The 23,616-nt window shown below is 36.6% G+C and overlaps 1 protein-coding gene and 1 long non-coding RNA gene across 2 annotated transcripts in view; both read right to left on the reverse strand.

Annotated features, from left to right (window-relative positions):
• The window catches only part of LOC105388149 (ankyrin repeat domain-containing protein 29), a 36,673-nt gene that overhangs the window by 6,946 nt on the left and 6,111 nt on the right, over positions 1–23,616 (reverse strand). Inside the window, exons 2-5 of the mRNA XM_048623684.1 lie at positions 13,987–14,097; positions 11,928–11,940; positions 9,906–9,991; positions 9,275–9,373 (exon numbers count right to left, since the gene is read on the reverse strand). Coding sequence (XP_048479641.1) covers positions 9,275–9,373; positions 9,906–9,991; positions 11,928–11,940; positions 13,987–14,097 — 309 coding nt within the window. The remainder of the gene's footprint in view (positions 1–9,274; positions 9,374–9,905; positions 9,992–11,927; positions 11,941–13,986; positions 14,098–23,616) is intronic.
• Positions 10,558–11,919, reverse strand: LOC125489078. Its single transcript, XR_007266729.1, has 2 exons — positions 11,435–11,919; positions 10,558–10,819 (listed from the first exon to the last, which is right to left on the reverse strand). It is a non-coding gene; the product is annotated as an uncharacterized LOC125489078 (long non-coding RNA).

Genomic DNA, 23,616 nt, shown 5'->3' on the forward strand with positions numbered 1-23,616 from the left:
AATTCAAATCCCTACTAATATTAAATGTACATCCGGTAGTGACGTAGTGACTACTGCTGGGATGCATTCGCTAACACTCGGCCATCCTGGAAAGCGCGTGTCCCACGTCGCTCGGGCTGCACCCTGGAGTCTCCACCGCTGCCGCTGCCTCCATTTTGTATCTGAAAAAATAATAAATTCAGGCAGAAAATTGGTCGTCGAATAAAATATAAAGTGGGGTGATGAAGTATACTTATATTATTGAAAGTGAAGCAACATCTCGTTCCTCAAGCGAATGGTAAGTTTAGTAAAGTATAATATGTATATTCTATTGCTTTCATGTCTACATTTGTTCAAGTCACACAGACTTATTTTTTATTAGTACCCCTCATTGTTAAAACATGTCACACAGACATTTTTGATCTCATGGACTTATTGGCTGTCACACAGACTTTAAATAACTCCTAGCATTGTCACACAGACTTTGTTGCACCTAGAATTGTCACATAGACCCATTATTATGTAATACACATCATCACACACCATGTGCTTGCTTCTACGTGTCACATAGACCTTAAGAGCTAATAAGTATGTTTAAAATCCGCAAGGCGCCATGACGTCACACAGACTAGTTTTGTCACATAGACTTAGGTTAGGTAACGGTTATCAATAATGCTATATTTGTTTTTAATTGCAGTTTACCGAGTTTACCGCATAAGAAGATCTTCGTGGAGTTGCAAGTATTCAGCCAGATAATGTACCTACTTATATCCATAATATTGTTTGTACTGTTTACCATATGTTCAAAATACCAAGACTCTGTAAATCATTATTTCTATTAAACATACTATTTGGCCTGCTTTTAATTTCATACTCGCACACAAGATATAAGTTAAAAGTTAGTGAATCAAGCATATAACATCATAATTATTCGACATAATTTTGCAAGTTTCCATTTTGATTATGAACAGTCTATTTACAGGATTAACTTCTACTTATTTATACATCATTAACTCTCTAGCAAATCTATTAAATCATCTCTATCCACATCTTTATCACTAGATGAACAGCTATCTGCATCGGAAACACATGATTTATATGGTCTTAATACTTCACCCCGAACAACTGCACTGAATTTCTTATATCCTTTCATCCCTTTTACACTACATATTGTATAACGATCTATGTTTGGTTCTGCCTTGCATACCCTGTACGGCCCGCTGTACGGACTTTTCAGTTTTTGTGAAACTTTTGCTGTCGTTACTCTACTAGCGCCGCCTTTCCACAAAACTAATTGACCTACTGTGTATTTTTTGCACTTCTTACGGGAACGATCGAATCGACTTTTCATTAGTGTCATATTCCTATCAATACGTAACTTTGCGTTCTCTCTCCTATCTTTTAAAGCTTCCTCTTGAGAAGTAGGCCTATTAGTAGGGTAGGCCGGCAAACGGGAGTTTTCGTGTCCGAACATAAGTTTGAATGGGGGGAATGAGGTAGTAGCATTAGGCGTATTGTTGATTCCCCACACAATATCAGCAAGTTTATCGTCCCAAGTACTCTCGCTCTCCGACATTGTATTGAGACCATCTATGATAGTGCGGTTGACACGCTCAACTTGGCCATTTGACCTCGGACTAGCTATAGCATTGAGTATGTGTTTAAATTGGGTTTCTTCCGCGAACTGCTTAAAATAACGACTCGTAAAGGCCTTTCCTCGATCTGTAATGACTCTATTTGGATTTCCAAACATTGTAATAATTTCTTTCATGTGTTTTACTGTTTCTATAGAGCTGCAGTTTCTGACAGGTCTTGCGAACACGAACTTTGTGAAAGAGTCTATCACCACTAAGATGTACGTATTTCCTTTTCGAGTTTTTGTAAAGGGGCCTAAGTGATCGGCATGCAAAGTATGCATGGGGATCGGTTGTTTTTCGATTGGGTATAGCTCACCCTGCGCTCTACCATACTCTGACTTTCCATATGCGCACTGTAGACAGGAATTCAAGTATTTTCTGATAAACCGTGTCATACCCGGAAACCAAAATTGTTCCTTAATAGTTTTCTCGCACCTATCAAACCCCGGATGTCCTATTTGATCATGGTACTTCTGTAAAAGGCCATATTTTGCTAATTTTGGTATTACAAAGCGTTCTCCGTACAATGTTTTTCGGTACAAAAGATTTTCTTTCAGAATATAATTGTTGGTTATATCTGGGTTGGTTGTATTTTCTCGTAATTGGGTAATAATATTTTGTAAATTATCATCCTGTAACTGAAGGGTCACAAGCCAATCAGACTCATCTATTTGGTACACGTTTTCAGTGACAGGGTTCCTACTAAGCGCGTCTACGTGTTTCATTCGTTCCCCCGGACGGTACTCTATTTGCAAGTCAAAATCCTGTATAGTAAGCCACCAACGGGCAATTCGTGGTATTAAGTCCTTTTTAACCAGTGTAGAACGTAAAGCTGCGCAGTCGGTAACAACTTTTACTGGTATTCCCGTTAAATAAATTCGAAAACGTTTTAACGACTCTACAACCGCTAAAGTTTCTAACTCATAGCTATGATAGAACTGCTCCTCCCTAGTAGTAACCCTGCTAAAATACGCAATTGGTTTTAAGGATCCATCAGTCTGTATCTGCATAAGTATACCACCTAATCCTAGTTTGCTGGCATCGGTATGCAGTTGGGTCTCGGATTTACTATCGTAGATACCTAGTACCGGTCTTTCTATCAGCCGTTGTTTTAGAGTTTGAAATGCGTTTTCCTGTTCTGGACCCCACTGCCACTCTACGTCTTTTTTTGTCAAACGCGTCAAGGGTAGAGCAATTTCAGCGAATCCGCGGATAAATTTGCGAAAGTACGAGGTTAATCCAATAAATTGTCTGATCTCGTGGACATTTCGAGGTTGACGATACTCGGAAACACAATTAATTTTGTTTTGACCTGGTCGTATAGTACCTTCAGTAATTTCGTGACCTAAATAGTTGACACTAGTTTTTAAAAACGAACACTTTTTTAGGTTCAATTTTAAATTGGCTCTTTCGAGAAGTTCCAAGACACGTTCTAATAATTCTAGTCCTGACTCTACAGTAACGGTTGGTAGCATGACGTCATCAAGATACGTTGCTACGTCATTTCTGACGTCATGTAGAGCTAGACGTATTAATCTAGAGAAAACTGCGGGAGCATTAGCTAGACCAAACGGCATTTTAAGGAATTCATACTGTCCCGACGGTGTAACAAACGCAGTTTTAGGTATTGACTCCTCTGATATTTTGACTTGGTAATAACCTTGGGCGAGGTCCAAGGTCGAAAAGTAGCATTTTCCCGCTAATTTCGTAACTTGGTCATCAATATTTGGTAACGGATAGCGATCTTTAATAGTTTGTGAATTTAGTGCTCTATAATCAATGCAGAGCCGGTAATCTCCATCTTTCTTTTTTACAAGTATAACGGGACTTGCATATTCAGACATCGACTCACGAACAATTTCCGAATCGATTAAATCCTGCACCTTTTCATTAACTATTTCGTTTTCTTTATGTGACAATCGATATGGCTTAAAATGAACTGGTTTGTCGGTCGTTGTCTGAATTTGCATCTTAATTAGATCCGTGCAGCCTAAGTCTTTCGTATCTTCGGCAAACATATGACTATATTTACTAAGCAAGGTCAATAATTTATCATTATCTTCTCCTGAAAGTTCACCTATGTCAATTTCATTAGGATCTAATAATGGTACGTTACGTGTGGACTTTGTTTGTAATTCAACAGCCATGACGTCGCGAAAATTATCAGGAACCAGGGAAACAAGCTCGGCTCGGGCCACTAATTTATGGGCTGGTAAAGATATGACCTCATCACTTAAGTTAATGAATTTTAAATATCCCTCGATGCAGATAACTCGCCCAGGTATAGCATAGCACATCTGACCGTTATGAACATATATCGAATTAGTCAGAAAACAACAACTATTGTCATTACATTCAATATCTACGAATACGTTAATGTAACAGGCGCTTTGAGCTGGTATTTTAACATCACACTTGAGATACACGCAATACTTTGAGTTGAAATCATTGTCCTCTAGTTTACAATTCATAAGACAGTTTTCTACCTCCTTAGTTTGTACGAACTCTACAGTATTTTTGGTAGTGACTAGACTAATACCGGGTTGATTGATCATAGACTGTCCTATGATTAGATCTATATCTGATAAATCGTAATCAGTAATTTCAACTTCTCCACTTAAGCAAATATCATCTATTGATACATCTATGCGCGTTCTGCCTAAAGATTTTATATGAGCACCCCCAAATCCTCTCATTACTATATCCGATGGAACGACATTAAGATCTAGCATTTTGGCTCGCTTTGATGTAAGGATATTCAATTTACTGCCCGTATCAATGAATGCTAATAGAACAATCGCACCAATGTAAACTAGTCGTTTATAGATGTCCTGACAGGTACTGATAGTTGTAAACATAATACGACTCACCCGTGATGTCGCCTGCTGCACCGGTGCCCGAGATGAACTTGGGGCGGATGCAAACCAGCAGGTAGCAGAGGTGTGGCCGGCCCGCTGGCAGGTGTCGCAGCGTTGTTGAGTCCGGCAGTCCCGTGCGTCATGACCCACTCGTCGGCAGGCGTAGCACCGCTTCACTCCAGACGGCTGTGATGTTGCGACATATACGTCAGTCGCGCCTCTTCTCCACGTTGACCGCCTGGTTGATGCAGCCGCTTCGACTTTTCGGTAGTTTTCTAGTGACGACAGGTAGCCGTAATAGAGAAGCTCGGGTGTTTCGCATTGATACGCTTTAGCATTAGCGCGCAGTTCCACAGGCAGACCACGAATAATGCACGAGATTGCACTTTCACCTTCTATTTCACACTTTTTGAGGAGTGAAACTTTGTCGTGGAAATAGTTTGTCATGGTTTCCGTGTCTCTTTTTGTTCTGGACAACATGGCCTCAAGACGATCCACGTAGTCGGTTGATCGTGGAAATGCAGTTCGTAGTGCACTTTTCCAGTCTTCCCAGCGTAGATTATAGTTTTCTAGCTCGTCATACCAACGTCGAGCTGAACCTCGCAGGCGGAGTTGCATCACGAACTGCTTCTCGGTCGCGTCCCATCCGTAGACGTCTCCCAGCTGGTCGATCTTGTGTAGCCAGCTACTGACGCTGGTGTTGCTGTCTTCTGGTCGAAATTTTGGGACTACTTCTGCGTCGGCATGTGTGACTCGCCGTCTTTTCGTCGGAACAGGCATGGCGTCGTTGGAAGAAAAAAAATTTTCTTCGTTTTCTTCGTCGTCGGTGGTGGACACGTGGCTGATTGTCCTCTTCTTCATGCCCAAACCAGCAGCATATGGGCCGGACATCTTGGGCTCATCCCACTTCTGAGGTATAACAGGTGGCGAAGGATGGCGAAAAATATAGACGGCAGGCACATTCACTTTATTTTATTTTCGGGCAGAGGTTCCCCTTAACTAAATGTCTAGGTGACGGTGCAGTAAAGAGTGAGGCTCTCTCGGCCCTTACATCTAGTTTTATAAGAACTCCCAACAATTTGAAAAGTATCGTAATCTAAGCGGAAATGGAAACGCTTACAGTATCTGGATATTCTAAATATTAAAATTATATAATCCAAAACAACTCGTAAAATCATAAATTATTTAGATTATAATTACTACATATTAATAATATTTTTAAAATGGTTATTTTAATTAAATAACAAAACTTGATACTTAATTTAACTGTTCCGGTAGTATAATGGCGCCACTGTCGCTAGTTCCAAAATAATGTAATATTATAAAGCTATTTATAACTGCATATTAATAATTTCGGATATAAATCATATTATATAAACCTTAACAATAATTTGATCAACATATAAACAATAATTCAAATCCCTACTAATATTAAATGTACATCCGGTAGTGACGTAGTGACTACTGCTGGGATGCATTCGCTAACACTTTGTCATGATCTATGGCTTTTATGAAGAAATTGCGTGTCAGTGTCAGTTCAGTTGTCTTACAATGTCTCGCAAATGTCATTTTTGTAATAAAAGCCTATACTCTCGGTATATCGTTATTTATAAATTTTATATACCTATAAATAAAATAAACATGGTGTATCAAGAAAAAGCATCTTTATCCGCAAAAAGTGTTTTTATGAAATTCTTGTGACCTGACAGATTCCATATGGATCCAGGTTCCATGTGGTTCCACGGGAACCGAGCTGAAATGGCGGCACTGGCAAAGAGCGATCGACATCTTCATATCCGCTGAAGATTAAAATACTATGTGTACCAAACTGATAAATGTCGTCAAAGATTTGCCTCGCGAGGATAAATGATGCACTATTGGACGAAATGACTTTATCACCACAAGTGACAAGATTTGCTTCTCTTGGGAAACATAAACTAGCAAAACATGAATTGGTTTTCATGGTGAAAGGAATACACACACCCACTCGCATATTATTTTACAAGTGACATGAACAAAACTGAACTGAAACATTGTTATATGCGAGGTAATAAAGAATTATATAATAATTTGTTTTTTATTTATTGTTGCATGTAGGTAGGTACATAAATAGATTGAACTTAAATTTAGCTGATAAATGTAATAACTGTTGTGTGGTGTAACTACGTTAACGCAAATATGTCTTATATCTTTATAGATTGAAGTTAATAGCCGGATCCCCACCAGACGATCCAACGCGATCCGATCGCGCGATCCAAGGAATTTTACATACTAAACTTCTTGGATCGGGCGATCGGATCGCATTGGATCGTTTGGTGGAGATCCGGCTATTAACTTGTGATAACAATATCTATATATACAGGGTGTCCTAACAGGGCACCCTGTATGTATGTACAATGAGGTTGAGCAATATAAAGAGATGGCGTTGTAGGCTCAGTATGACGTATAGAGTATGACAAAAAACTCCTCGAGATGGCACTCTTTTCACAATTGTTTATTTTTTATCTATGGAAGCAATCCTTCAATTGTTTGATGAAGAATCTACAGAAGAATGTACAAAATTCATGATTACAAACAAACTAAATCAAGATGTTTTAGAAAATTTGTTTGCATTATTTAGACAAAAAGGCGGCAACAACAGAAACCCCAGTGCGAGTATTCTTAGGACAATATTTAGAAGTAATTTGGTGAACTCGTTTATAAAATTGCCGTCAACCAAAAACTGTAAGGAAGATGGTGATAAATTTGTAAACACCAATACTACAAAGGAATTATCTTCCATTCAGACACCAACAAGTGAGTCGGATGGTTATGAAACTCTAGAAACGGAACCAGTATCAGATGTTGTTACCAATCCAGTGCCCTCTACATCAACTGCAACTGTACAACCTCTACAAAATAAACCAGAAGCAACTTTAGAAGATTGCGCTGTAAGCTATTTCGCTGGCTACTTGGCTAAAGTCTGCTTAGACAAGTTTAAATGTGATACTTGTCTAAAGACATTGATTAAGGATTTTGATTTGGAAGATAAAAGACAACTTTTAATATTAAATAAAACATACGGTTTCTTAAATACGATAAAACTTAAGACGCCGAGTGACATATTTGAGAAATTTATCGATTTAGTGCTTGGAGAATTCAATAATAATATTGATAACATGATTCATTTAAGAAATTTAAAGGCAAATCTGATTAAGAGTATTTTAATATATTTGAGATGCGAGGCAGAAGATTTGATGGCATTTTTATGCCAAGAACATATTAAGTTCCTTATTGATCACTTAATATTAGTAAAAATACATTTTTACTGTAAAAGTGGCAAAATTCGTGAGTCTGTTGCATTTAAGCCTCACTCTAAGCTACGAATTCTACAACATAAATAAAAAATAAATATTTATTAAAATATATCCATAGTTTATTTTCCCATTTTATTTCCTTTATTTTCCCAAAGTAAGTATTTAGTTAGTGTAAAACGTTTTCTCCCAAAACCAGAATTTCATTCAGAAAAGTAGGTACTTACCTATTGTCAGTCGCGAGCTGCAGTATATCTCTGTCGCACCCGTGCCCGGGGCATGAGAGTACAAGCGATAGCAAATGTTTTCTTAAATACCTAACTATTTCGCTAAAATCGCAAAGGTATGTATACTCTCCTCTTAAGAAGGTACCAACTCGTTATTCTATGGTAATGAATAAGTAATATTTTCAACAAATGGTATCATAGAATAACGAGTAGGTACTAGTATAGTAAGTATAAGTAAGTACATCGATAAACCGTTTATTTCAGTTTCAGGTAAGAGCTAAAACAATGAGAAGGGTAAATTACTTTTCACTGTTACTGAGGTTAAACTTTGGCTAGTTAAGTATACTATTCTATGAAATAATAATCATTTTAGTCAACATATTTCTAAAAGTTAAATGATAATCACTTTATATGCAATCAATTAAGAAATGCAAAAACCTTTTCTGTCGATTGTACTTTGAGATACGGAAAAAACACAAACAAAAATGAACCTTATCAAAATTATGAAATTCGGGGCGAATGCTCGGCGAATGTGACAGTTTTGTGGCGTGCTTTGGGTGAGGCCTATGGTCAGCAATGGACGTGCGTTGGCTGTTGATGTTGATGATGATGATAACTAAATACTTAATTTACCAAAATACATTAAGTAGGTACCTACTCGTTCTATGATACAATATTGACTCGATGGTGCGAGGGCGGCGACCGCGCACATAAGCGAGCAAAGTATACTTACGCTAGTTAACTTGACACCTGAAAAATGGTCCTATCCCTTTCACTCCATTCTATTATCACGTGAGAGTGAAAGAGACGGGTATAGGTAGCGGGTCTCAAGTTGACTCTCGTAGGTACGAGCAAAATAAATATCTTCTTACAAAGTTGACAATGATATAGTACCTAAGTATGTACCAGCATTATTTTGTTTCCATAAGTTTATGAGTGCAATATTTACCAAACTGCATGCACATTAGATGAAGAGAATAATATTTACTTCAAAGATTTATATTTTATGCTTAAAATGCCATCTATTGGCCGTTTCCAAGATTACGACGACCATCGAATAGATAGATGTCATTGCATTTATCCATAGATAGTGGTGCCACCTAGAAACCGCTTAACGAAACGTATAGCGCCATCTGGAAACTGCTTAAATTTTCAAGCTTTTTTATGGCTACGATTTTTTACTATGACATTGTCATTCTGTAGTACTTAGTTATTCTATGCTAGCACTTATTACTAGTGTGCTAATGCCATTGCTAAGGTGTATTGTATAATGCACTGACCGTGCTGGGCGCGTCGATGGCAGCCCCGTGGTCCAGCAGTACTTGTGCGATGTCGAGGAAGCCGCCCTGCGCCGCGAAGAACAACGCGCTCGTTCCTGTCTGACAACAACATCACATTATCATAACGTAACATTATCTACCTCTATGTATTGGTCTATGTATACAACTATACATACACAGGGATGCAAGGAGCCTTCACGATAGTGATAATAATTGTGATATCTCACAACCGTGACGAACCCAAGTCACGCTAATATTTAAATGGGGACAGTCAAATCTGCTGAAGAACAGCCAAGTTTTAAAAGTTGAAGCCACGATTAGAGGAAACATAACATAGCCTTCCAGTATGGACCACCTCAGACTTCTAGTTTTAAAATGAGGAAAGACCAGAACGGAGTATTGAGAATTAGTGACTGACGCAGCTCAAACAGGCCAGCCAAGTCTGTTGGACATATAGGCGATCCTTGGCTGATGATGAGAGTCATAACAGTGTAAGGGGGTTAGTACGGCGCTCATGACGCGTATATACATCAAGATGCGACGAAGGAGAACTTTTGTCACGTCTTGCGCCACGTGCTAGCCCTCCAAGTGCCTGTGACATACCGTACTGGAGACAGAAGGTGTAACATACCGTCCGGCTGCAGGCGGGGTCGGCGCCCTGCGCCAGCAGCTCGCGCACGCACTCCGTGTGCCCCATGGCGGCCGACAGGATCAGCGCCCAACAAGCAAAATGGTCGAATAAGGGCCCATTTATAGCACTTAAAATCGAATAAGTATTGATTAATGGCTGAAATTTTACTAGATTGTGCCATAAAAGTGGTACAGCTATTAATAAGCATTTTTATCTAATTTGCGCTGTAACAATGTCGAATACACATCTACTCGACCTATATTCGACCTATATAGCCCGTTTATTCGGCATTTCTATAAAAGCTGCTTTATTTTATTTAACGCACACATTAGTGCTGAAAGAGAGCTTTAAGAGTTATTAATTCGCTTATTGATTGTTCAGGTTGCTATTATAGAACTATTACTCATCATTGTATTATTTGGATCTAATTAGCTGAATAAAAGATTTTATTTCACTATACTGCATCATTGTAACTCTTATAGCTTCATTAATCGACATTTCGAATAAAAGCTTTCAAATAACTGTAATAGCTCACATACTATTTGAAATGCTCTTATGGCACATTAATTCGATAAATAATTCAGTAACAGCATTTTGGTTACGTTTATACAGTTTATAGTATTTTAATGTGACAAGCAAATAAATAATTCCATTGCACATTCATTTTTTTATTACGTGATAAAATGGATTACAAGTCATGGAAATTAAAAAAGAAAATTAAAACAAAGATACGGAAAAATTCAAACTAAGGTTCAAACAAAGTATTTGTCTCAAAATTCGTCAAGTGCGATGGCCGAAACGTCAAGTGGTTCCGTTGTTCCACAGAAAACAACTGAAGAAATCGTGGGCCTGGTGTCTCGGTCCATAAAACGTATCCTCCCTTCTCAATTGTCTGCACAATCTTGAAAACCATTCTGGAAAAAAAGCGTGATTAGTATCTTTTCTGCTTTATTCAAGTTGTATACTTGCTTGCTTTGCAATCAATCAATCACTTTTAAATGTTTGCTATATTCTATTCTGAAAATCAATGTAATAAATTTTTCATCGTGTGAAGAAAATATAGTTGCTAATTTATCATTAAGTATGAAATGAAGCAAATATTAACCAATCGTTAATTAATTACATTTAATAAAATACATCAAATGACATTCACCCCAACTCGGGTTAGTCAAGCTAAGGATTTTGCATTGAGGAACCCTAAATTTATTTAATGATGGCTGCTTGTTTTGCTATTAGTGCAACATTGTAACTATTATTGCATCAAATATCGATTAATAGTGCTGTAATAGCGATATACGAACAAACATGGCTATTATTTTATTTTTATAATTTATTTAATTAATTTTGACCATATTTACTATTTTTTAAGAAAGATTTAACGTAGCCCTTAAACATATGTTAAAGAATTCCTATTACTTTATCGATAAAGTTAAATGCGCCTAAGATTTTTCGTATACGAATGTGTAAAATGCAACAATAGAAATTGCACTAGTAATAACTCATTTAGTTATTAATGGAGACTTACTTACCTTTATGCTTTTGTAATCAGTCATTACGATAGATCAGTCACAATAATCCACAGATTTTCTTCCATATATTTTTCTGCAACAGTGTGACTAAAATTCAGCTAAATAGTGGGGAAAAAGTAATTTTGTTGCATTTATCCCACAAAAATGAAGAGTTGTAGCAACTCGACAGCTATTATTCTACTTATTAGTCGATTAATGAGCACCACATCGCTGTTACTGCACCCTTAGTGTAGAAGCTGCAACAAAATTGCTATGACAACCCTAAATTGGGTACAGTTTACTTTTACTCGACTTTTAACCTACTATATAAGCTTCTTGGTTACAATCACTCGACTTTCATAGCACTGAATTGCTGTATAATTTGTGCCCTTTTCGCGTCGAGACAGCGCTGCCGCGACCATTATTCGACTAATTACGGGACTTTTACAGCACATATTAGCAAAACAGGAACGTGGCCGTTACCTTTATTGCACATATTTTTGCTACTTGGGCGGGGTCGTGCCGTCCTGGGGAATGGAAACGGACAATAGGTAAGACGGCTTTTGGATTTTCTTAAAGGAGAAAGGCATAAACTTAACTATATTTTATTAACCTCCAAAGGAAAAAGTTTATTGTGTCTGTGTAACTTCTTGTGTACCTATCTTTCTGTGGTAGCTTAGCTCCCAAATGGGTGGACCGATTTTAATTTTGTTGATGATCATTTTTTGGGTCGTAGGTAATGTTACCTACTCCGAGCTCCGAGTGTTGTTAGCCAAGTTTCATGTAAATCGGTACAAAAGTTATGCGACTTTTAGTGTTGAATGTCGAATGTTAACTTAGGTTATAACTACTTACTAAAACTCTCGACCTTACAGCTACAGGCAATACTAGCTGTAAAAAATGTTTATGTAACCTACCATGTTAACTATCTTGAACTTCTACATTTACTCAACTAATCTTAATCTTATTGACATTGTTATGTAAATAGATTATCCGATCCAATAGACAATGTTCTTTGAAGCGTGCTTGAAGCGAAACATGTAAGTAAGTATGTATGTAAATATGAGACAGTTTTGCATTTATGATGTTGAATTTGAATTCATTACATATTTAGATTGGTCAATGCTATGTATGTATGTATGTATACATATATGTCATTTGAATGTAACGCACGAGCGAAACATGATTTATATTGAGTGCAATCAATGCATCATTATTTCTCTGAGATAGTTAGTTAGGTCTTCATATAAGGAGTGTCTCATTAACCTGCCTTCACATTTAGAACATCGTCGTCTACCTTTGCTTCTTCGAAGACTTCACTCAAAAACTCTTTTTCCATGGATATAGCTAGGTAATTTTGTGCCTGGCACACCATAAATTCCTTTCATAAGCTTTTTACCAATCAATCACTTTTACGAGCATTTTTATTTGAATAGAGCGAAACTAGGGCAACAGTTTTATTTTATCGCACATCAGGTGAACGTTTATAGTTTTCTTTAAGCCATAAATAATGTTAGTTTCGATAGCTGCTAAATTCGACTATAACATACGGGATCAGGCAGCTAAAAATCTGTATGTAGAACTATAATTTCTTAATTTAACAAGATCACCTAGCCCAGTCAGATTAATCTTATCCGACATAGTATTATTGCTAATGAAGGCATCATATTACCAAGCCAATTATTTCATCCTTTTAATAGAGTAGCTTTGCTTTTAATTACAGCCGCTACGGTACATTACTGTTCACGTGTGGCTGACCACTGGAGGGTTACTCTATACTGACGAAAAACTAACGAACGAGAGCTGTCGTGCAATCGGCACGTTTAATACAGCGAGATAGAGTCGTGGCTCGCACGGTAGAGCTGTTTTTCGTCATATAGTGTGACCCCCCCGGACAGTTCGTTGTCTGTTTGTTTGTTCATCGAAGCACATTGTAACTGCGTTTCCTATGCCGCCGCTGTTGTTAATGTCTCGTCCATTATTATTTACAGACTCGTGGACTAGTTTTTGCTCTAGATAACTTAGTTTTATGTTGTACTCCGTTCGACTAGTGACGAATAAATGCACCATCGCCACCGCTCCGCGCTTTACAAAATATTTGAGGCGATTTTCACTGCTCGATCGGTTAAGAAAAACTACAATTGGCCCTCTGAGCTAAAAGGTTATTTCGATTTTGTACCTAGTATGTTAAACTGCCCGCGTAATGCAAATTGGAAACTTTCATTCGGGTCACGGATTTCAACTATCCAATCCAACTTTATATGTTTTAGTATCTAAAATATCATTGATATCTAAGTACCAGTTACTAAATAGGTAGGTATCTAACTTTTAAGCTAGACCAGCATAAATAATGACAAGATTTTCGTTAGCAAATTTTAATCTCATAACTCATAATTGACCAATCATAGTAGGACAGGGATAGGTGGAAGTCCCAGTGAGAGACCTTTGCACAGAAATGGGACTTAATGGGTTCATAAAAAAATCATTATCACTAACCAGAATAAAACGTTTAGGCAATATCATTTAAGCCATATGTCCATCGATTACTAATAAACCGGTCTATATCAACTCACCCGATCCCTAGAGTCGATGTGCACCTTCCCCGTGTCGAGCAGCGTGCGCAGCCTGCCCGCGTCGCCGCGCAACGCCGCCAGGTGGAACTGCACGTCCGTCCGCGACTCCTTCTGGAAACGGAATGACGAATATGGTTGAATTAATAGTTTTTTTTTATTATTTTTCAATACAAGATATAAGTGCGAGTTAAATACATGTATGATTGAGCATTAGAAAAAAGTACGTAAATTTAATAAAAACGGATGGTATGTTCCGTTTTAAAATCAGTATTTATTAGAAATTACACTTTATTAGTATTGTTGAAATGGGAAACACTTTTAAGTATTTTAAGTACCTAAGTACCTATAGTGCTTGCAATAGTTGCAATTGCAGTAAAAGTAACGTAGAAAATTTTAAATACCTTTCCAACTATCAAGTCAAATTATTTTCATTAGACTGAATATCTCGCCCGGGCAAAGAAATTTTAATTACGGAGTAATGTGCTTATAGAAACCCTACTAAGAAATATATTTTTCACAGGCTTTCACAGCGTAGTGCAAATATTATCTACCTACCTACGTTATGTAGAGTGTAGTCCAGACTTTAAAAAAATACTTAATTTTGTAAAACTTTTTAAAATAAAATTGGTAAGTAGGTAATTGTACCTACTTACCAATTTTATTTTAAAAAGCTTATTGAAAGTATAAAATGTTTACAAGTAAATATGTTCCAGAAAGCTTCTCACGGGAACCTCCAATCTCTGACGAAATCGTACAAACAAGTGATTGCATCACGAAATAATTGGAATTATTGCATTCACACTGCGGCACGGCAGAGAGCGACTTATTCAAATGGGCACCTAATAAAGAAATGTAATAAATGGGGTTAACGGGTTGGGTCAGTCTCTAGACATTTGCCATTTACGGACGATCAGGAAGATTGGGTGAAACGACGAATGTGAGATACTTATTGTAAGTAATGTAGTTTATGTAAATGAATCAATACCGTTTTAGCTTCAACCAGCAGGCCAATAGCCTCGCAAATATACAACGTCATCTTTGTAAAAAACCTTAAGGTACCTAGTGGTGGACTGGTGGTTCCTCGCACGCAAACAAGATTTTATAGTGTAAGCAAGTAGGTAATATGTAATATTTTGTTCGCATAAATCTGGAGAAACCCAACACCTGTGTCGAACAACGAACCACGTTGCAAATCGATGTAGCGGAAAGCAGAACGCGCTGCACAGCAATACACTACACATTTATATGTATGTAGATGTGAGTTATAGCAAAAAAACATACTTTATTATTAAACTAAGCAAATACGAAAACTAGGTAAGAATAATTTCATTGTAAGTAATTTAAATTAAGTAGGTACAAATGAAGAACCTAGTAAACTACTGGATGTAGTCTAGATGTATGGTATTCTTATCGGATATTTTTTTCTACGATATGGTTCGTAACGTAGCGTAGATCATGTGAGTGCAAAGAACCAAGCGAAAGCCGGAGAGGTAGGGTACTTATCAATTCACCAATGCAATTGCTTTCATCTTTTATGTCTCAATTTTTTTAAAATCGTATAAAACCCTCCCTTTGTACATTTATGTCAAATATTTGTGCAATAAAGAATGAAATAAATAAATAAAAGTATAATGTAGTAAGTACCAGTCATCATCGGTAAAAAAAACACCTATATTTAAACTGGCACTTACAATGGTTGTTTTATGGGTTTCTTTCAGATATTCAGCACAAAAACACAAGTAAGTACATAATATTATACATTATACATGTACACATACATAGAAAAGAAATAAAAACTCATTTCTCACGATTTCATCCATTACTTTTATTTTAACGTAGTAGGTAACTCCAATACTAACGACCCACTTACAAATCATAAATTACCACAATGGATTTTTATTGCTCTTTGTGTGATTCAAATGTTTTTGTGTGATTTCAGTTAATAAGAACAGACATAACACATACTTAAGTATTTATTTCATACATAATGAAGCACAAAGTGTTGTCACCTGAAAGCTGAAATGGCAGTGGGCCAGTCATATTTAAAGAAGAAGTAATATATCAGTAGGTACGAATACGACCTACATAATATAACAAAAAAAAAATAAAAAAATTTATAAATATTTGAGGACATACAAGAAATAACAAACGTTACGCTTGTCAAAAGTATTCCCGACTAAAATATAATTTTCTATACATCAACATAGATCGTTAATAAAATTACACTCAAGTCCGCTACAGTGTTCAGTGTTCACGTCATAACAAAAGTTAATATTTTGGTTCTATGACAACTACCTACCTAGATTTATTTTTAAAAATGATATCTGATTTACAGAACTGTGTGGCTCCACTACACGTCCGCGGACATACAGTAATAATGTGTGTGTTGTTATAATTACAATGGCTTACATACTTCAATTGATGGTTCCGACTGCTACCGCTATCTCGTCATCTTCAGTTAGGTTTAAGGAGAAATTATATAGGCTGTCTCAAAAATACTGAAACTCATTTTCGTATTGCCGTGAAACGTGAAATCAATAAACGCATGTGCAACGACTACTATTAAATAACAAAGTAAGTCGGTACCTAAATACTAAATACCCTTAAAAAGCTCAAATATTTTCATTCTTAGTGTGATGACATCCGAAAATGCATCCATCAACTCCACCAAAGGAAGTCATTTACACCACACCTCACCTCGTGTCTTGTCGTGTAGAACATGGGCATGTCTTGGACTTCTTGACTTCACGTTAGAAATAGAAAGTCATGTTACTTCATTCCTTATTTAACTACCTTACACCTAACTACCAGCACCAGCCAGTAACTTTTAAATAAAATATCTACTACATAATGCGATGCATAAAAGTGCCTAATCTTTTAAAATCTATTACTTACCTACTACTTAGGTACCGTCGAAGTCATAACATAATAGCTAACTCACTACCGGTTTGAATAGGCTACTGCATCTCACGGTTGTTTCGTAATAACTACAATAGACAGTAATTAAGTAGCTACATTGTACATTCAGTAATTTGAGCAAAAAAAACTTAAAGATTTTGAGACTAGTTAATAAGTAGTTATATGTACTTAAGTATAATCACTGACTGATTTATAATTTTAGAGTAGGTATCGAGGATATATTTAATTGAATATCAATATGTTTTGTCTACTGATGGAAATAGGCTTCGTCATTACATTAGCCACCAACGGATATAAGGAATAAAAATAATAATTAATTGTTATATTTTCACCATTAACAATAACTATAAAAATGCCATTAGTATTTTTAAATGTTATATTATGCTATTCGTCTAGTATATTCATTATCTACTCAACAAAGACACTTCAAGTAGACCATAGACCACAAAGTTTTTTTCGACACTGCCCGAGTACTTTGGTACTTGTGCCTGCCGGATGTAAACAACTCTCAATTTCGTTGGCATTAGGCTACGTTACGTAACGTACCGTTACTTTATGATGGATCTGGCACACTTTTAAACTTACAGTAAGCGACTACTTAATTTAAACTAAGTATTCATGAAAGTAGTACTCTATAAATCTTTATAGGTGGTGAGAATGAGAAAGACTACCTAAGAGTGAAAATTAAATTTTACGGTACGGTCAATCTTAACATGGTCAGTACCTAATAAAAGTAAGTATAAAAATGTAAAGAGTAAGTATTCTATTCTATTCTAAAATGGGACTTCCCCACACACAAACCCAATAAGTACATTAAAAAAGGAAATTCAAAATCGATCCATAACTGGCAAAGATATCGATGACTATAGGTACACATAAATATAGACGACTTGAGAACCTCCTTTTTTTCGGAGTCGGATAATGAACTTTGTTTTACACTTTTGCATTATCTAATAGCAAGATAATAATCTAATTACATAGCAACTAGAGTTGTTGCCTATAGCACATTTAAAGGCTTTAGCTGTTTATTCTTCACCCGTACATTACCTATTAGCTTTTTACTCACATGGTTGGAGCATGGTTTCCTAGACACTATCATTACTGTCACGCGATGGTTGTAAGTGGGTAATAATCATAACTACTATCACAATATTCACACTTGGCACACGGAAAAACTTTCACTGTAATACGTGATTTCAAAACAGATTTATGGTATCCGTCCTTTCGGCATCGTACACAACGGATTCAGTATTCACACAAGTGCGTCCACTTCATCGGCATTGCCGACGCCGCCGCGCCGTTTCTCCATATATATTTATGACAATCCGTTTGGTGCGATACGTACGATACCGATTGGTGTACGCTTACCTTTATTCGGGATTGATTGAAAAATCACTCTATGGCTGGAGTTCATTTTGTAGTGGTCATACATACATATTACATACCTAAAAAAGTTAAGTGTTAATTTCTAGGAAAACGTGACACGATTTAAGTAACACTTAGGTACCGACTCTGTAAATTGTAATGGATGACTTTATTGCATTTTAATTGTGCGATTATCAATTTAATTATGATCGTTAGTTAGGAATTACGATACATTTGCATACATCAGCATGCTTTAATGTACTTACCTACTTTAGTAGTTATTATAAATATTTTTTGAAATTGTTATATTCGACGTAGTTTTATGTTTTACAGTCATATATTTAAGTATTAAAATATCTTCACCACTTAACTGTGTGGTAAGATCAATCAACATTATGTACCTACAGTTTCCGTTATGAGTGGTTATAAAGAAAGAGGCCCATTTAATTTATCAAACTGTTCCTTGATTGAGCAGTTTTTAACTTTTATGTCAGCCCTTTGAAGTGAGATCGTTTTTAGCCGACTTTGAAAAAGGTAGGGGGTTCTCAATTCGTGTGTATATTTTTTGTTTTTGTTTTGGCCGACGATGAAACGGAGCAGAGGTTCCGGGGATTGGAGATAATTACCAGATCTCAAATAGGTAAGTACTCCTAATGATATTTCATGCTTGACGAAGAGAACTTATTCTGAATTCTGCGTCACTGAAATTGGGTGATGTTTTAGCGCATCAGCCCAGGGAACATTGTTGTTATGTAGGTAGATATTATTTTATTAGCTCAAAAATTTCAGTGGCTATAGCAATAACAGGTAAGTATGGCAGGCGACTGTATCACAAGCCACAAGCAAGCTGTTCAAATAGGACATAGGTATTTTTGTAGTAATAAGTACAGTACCTACGGGTACTGTCCTAGCCAGGTCTATGTAGGTAGTTTGAAACTATAAAACGCCTGCGTCCTACCTCATGTGGACATTCCATCGCGTTTTGTATCACTGTCCGCTTAGGAAGGCACACTTTCTCTTATTATACGCACATAGTAATGCTTCGCAAATCCGTGCGATGATGATTATCATTATCGATTGTTATTTTGGCGCCAAGTAGACCACAGTATCGGGATTTTTAAAAGTGTTTTCGAAATTTAAGGAATTTTGTTAGTAACAAAAGGAATGGTGTAGCTTAATTTTGTTTACAATTACAACACGGTAGTATATTATGGAGTAACGTCGCGACGGAGGGTTCGTCTCGGCGCCACAAGTCAAACAAGGGTCGGAATTTATGACGATCTGGCGGAGAAAATTTATGATAGAACTTGAAATTATTTTAGCGAATGTAAATTGAATGGACGTAGTTACTGCCCGAAGGATAAAATCACATTGGTCAGATAAAAGGGAGAGTATAGATGAAAACAGCAGAACTGCTAAATTAAGTATTTTGATGATACAGTACAGTGCTCTCTGCTCACAAAGAAAATTATTTACCCAAAAAAAAATACAAATTCAAATAAGTCCGTCCTCTCCACTCTCCAGAGTGTGCCAGTAACCACAACCACAACCAGACAACAAAGAAAGTAATAAAAAATGTAAAACCCTCTTTTCTGAAGTTACATCATTTTTGAAACAAAATGGTTACTCTGATCTTGAATACATCTCTATAGATAGAAGATGAAAGCGTTCCTAATAAAGAATCTAAATCTATACGTATAAAAGTCGTATTCTGTGCTACCAAAACAATCGTGACTCAGAGCCTCTTTACGTAATGTTTACAATAGCAGTGTTGCAATACCGAAGCGATCACCGACCAAGATTAACCGGGTCAATGAACTCAACTTTTTTTAATGAGATGAACGATTTGGAAGATGAATTAAAGAAATAAGAATTTGGTGTAGCATCAATAGTAAACGTTATTTAGATATTTTATATCGATTGAGATAAGATGCATTTATTATTGTTTTTATAGTTTCTGCACAGCAAAAGTGCTAATCTTATATATAAAATATTATTTATTTATTATTATATATTATTATTAATTGCTGTTCGTTAGTCTCGCTAAAACTCGAGAACGGCTGAACGGATTTGGCTAATTTTTGTCTTGAAATATTCGTGGAAGTCCAGGGAAGGTTTAAAAGGTAAGAAAGGTAGGGTAGGGTAGGGTAGGGTAGTGTAGTGTAGTGTAGTGTAGTGTAGTGTAGTGTAGTGTAGTGTAGTGTAGTGTAGTGTAGTGTAGGGTAGTGTAGTGTAGTGTAGGGTAGGGTAGGGTAGTGTTGTGTAGGGTAGTGTAGAGTAGTGTAGGGTAGTGTAGGGTAGTGTAGGGTAGGGTAAGAGGCGGTATGAAGTTCGCCGGGTCAGCTAGTAGAATATAAAAGCACAAAGCATAAAAAATTATAACTTTAGTCGACTGAACCCATTTTCATGAAACATGTCAAAAATCAATACAAGACGTCACGGCGAATTCAAATCTGTACATCGGTTTACTTTCCAAATCTATAACACCCCTATCGTTCTGTCTGGAATTAATCCAAATATAGGATGTGGGCGAGACGATGTAACCTTGAGTCTTGAGACTGAAATAGGTGGTACAAAATTTCATCGAACGAAAGTTCAGTGTGTTAGTGGACTGGATGCGGTGTGTTGAACATACGGTGACAAACCCTACCGACATGCTAAAAAGAAAATATAAACATAATATATATATTGACAACAGATTCCAAAAACATTATAATAAGTAGTTAGTTTGAAAAATCAATAGGTATTTTCTTTTGGTAACATAGCTTCGACAGATTCGTCGCGGTAACATTGGTTGTAGCTAATCAATTTTGGATATTGTTTTTACAAATGTACTTGATGGTCTACGAAGAAAACGTACACTTGTCCAAAATTAATAATGCACATGCAGATCTTCACACCCGAATCATTAAATCGTAAGAGCCTTAAAAAAACACTTGCATTTTGCACCTTGTACTAAAGAAATAGGAGTCAATATCATGTGTCCCATAATCGAAAACAACCGATCTGTCAAAGATTTCTATGCGCATTATCAATTTTGGAGCACTGTACAGACCTATCAGAAGTAAAAACAATCAATTCAGTTCAGAAAAGTTTTATTATTCTTAATGTATAGTAGGTAAAGGTCAAGGAAAAGAAAGAGGATTATAAAAACCTTGAGTTCCTCTTATTGAGACCTTGAAATAAAACAGATGGTTTCAAGGATGTACAGTACATTACAGCGTAGATAATTGAAAACTTGAGAATGCTGCCAGGAATTTTATGGATCGTAAAAATACGCGATCGTAATATTATATTCATTGGATAACACAGTAATACCTATCACTTTTAATTCCAAAATGCATTAGGACTTTGATGACATCTTTAGGCGGTTTAAAACCGCCTTATGCTGGTAAAGCAACTGGGTTAAAATTTTGTACTGGGCCTTACTCACTATTTCACTTTACTCGTAGGAATCGTAGGCTTGATTGATGGTTTAAATCTTTTTCCCCGTTCTTGTTGAACAATTGTACCTTGTTAAAGTAACATCCTGAATGCAAGTGACATTTTTGTGAGTTTGACCTAATTTTTTGCTGCTCCAATGAGCAAGGAACATAAGTACTTCTCTAAAGAGAAGTCCATGAGTCTTGCATTACATAGGTATTTAATCATTTTGGGCGAAGACGACTGTTTGTAAAATTGCGTCCTTCCTTTATAACTTTTGGAAAAAGTTTTTATATTCGTGATTCGTTTGTCGTTTTGTTGACAAGTTATCAACTTTCATTTGCGTGCTTTCCAAACTACAATGCGGAGGTAATTTAAAGATTTTCTATGGTAATGATCTCTCTAATGACATCGTGTTTAGGTACCATCATGTAGCTATTTGATATTTGGTGCTTTACTTTGGATATTTTAAAGGTGACTTAGAAAACAAACATATGTCCTAGGTACATACATAGGTACAGGTACAATTTGCCCTCGATAACTAAGACATGTGTCGTAGTTTATGTCCGACGGGAATAGTTAGTTTATAATTTATGCCAACCTTGTCCGCAGGTTGGCATAAATTATATTTAGCACTTCAGTAATATTTTGTTTATAGAAATAGTGAGGATTCAGAACAGTTTCAAGTTCCTTCAATCCTTCCTGAACTACAGGTACCGACACTGTCCCCATCTGAGTTCATTGACCTGGCCACCTGTCGCCAGGTTTGCCTGAGCTGGTCGCCCACAGCTGCCGCATTCCCACTGGAAGCAACATACGCAACTACTATTACTACAGCGTGCCAATCTTGAAGAGACATTATAGCAGGGGATATAGAAAAAGCAAGTATAATTTGTCACAAGTGAAATAGCATTAGCAAGATGACGCTGTAGCATTGCATAATCAGAAAATTATTTCTACTTATCTAAAAATGCGGAAAAACAGTTCGCAAAGCGTAAAACGTCTTAAAAGTAAATCAGCCTCGCCAAGGATGCCTAAATGTCAGTTTTGTTTACAAACGAGCTGTAATCAAGATTATGGAGTCAAGGTGAACATTCTACGGCAAAACAGGCCGACTGCGACTTTGACTAGGTCTTATGTTACATACATATTACGTAGGTTTGTATAAGTGCTTAGTTAGAGGTCACGGTGGCAGTTTGATTTATGTGTAAATACGATGGTAAGTGAGATAAACCAACGTTTTAGTATATTATGTTATACTCATGTGGAAATTAAAACTGTGCATAGCTACAACGCTCAAAAAGTCAAGGCTAAAGGAAATGCTACGCAATCACCACGTTTCCAATAGCATTCAACCGGCTCAAATGACGTCTCCTAGACCCCTGCCCTTGTTCACTGAATCCGTTTCGGAAGTAACACTCATATGGTTGCGTTCCTGGGGGTTACTCTATATATCTCCTGTTTCTATTCATATCAACTTGCTAGGGTAAGGTTAGGAATGGTATACGTTTGGTAGACTGGAAATGGACTGACAAGTAAAGAAGATTTTAGGATGAACTGATAGGCATCATACTATCATAATAAAGATGGAAAATATTATGTACTTATACCATATGTATACCTAGATTTATTTTTAAGGAAAACATTAAAAATTGGTCTACCAGATACGTACCTACGTACTTAAATCGTACATATTTATTAAGGAAATCAAATGCCGTATAAAGTGACATCATAACTTTGTCACAAACAGAAATAGGAATCCGGTTTCCTATAATAGGCAATTGATGGTTCAGCTAACATTAGTAGACAGCAGTTTCTTACTAATTTACTGTAAATAACACACAACAACCCCGAAATATTCGAGTGGTAATGCCTACGGACTACACCCTGTTATGTAAGTAAAGTATTTTTAAGTTAATCCTG

Source organism: Plutella xylostella, chromosome 10 (genome assembly GCF_932276165.1).
Source record: "Plutella xylostella chromosome 10, ilPluXylo3.1, whole genome shotgun sequence".
Taxonomy (NCBI): domain Eukaryota; kingdom Metazoa; phylum Arthropoda; class Insecta; order Lepidoptera; family Plutellidae; genus Plutella; species Plutella xylostella.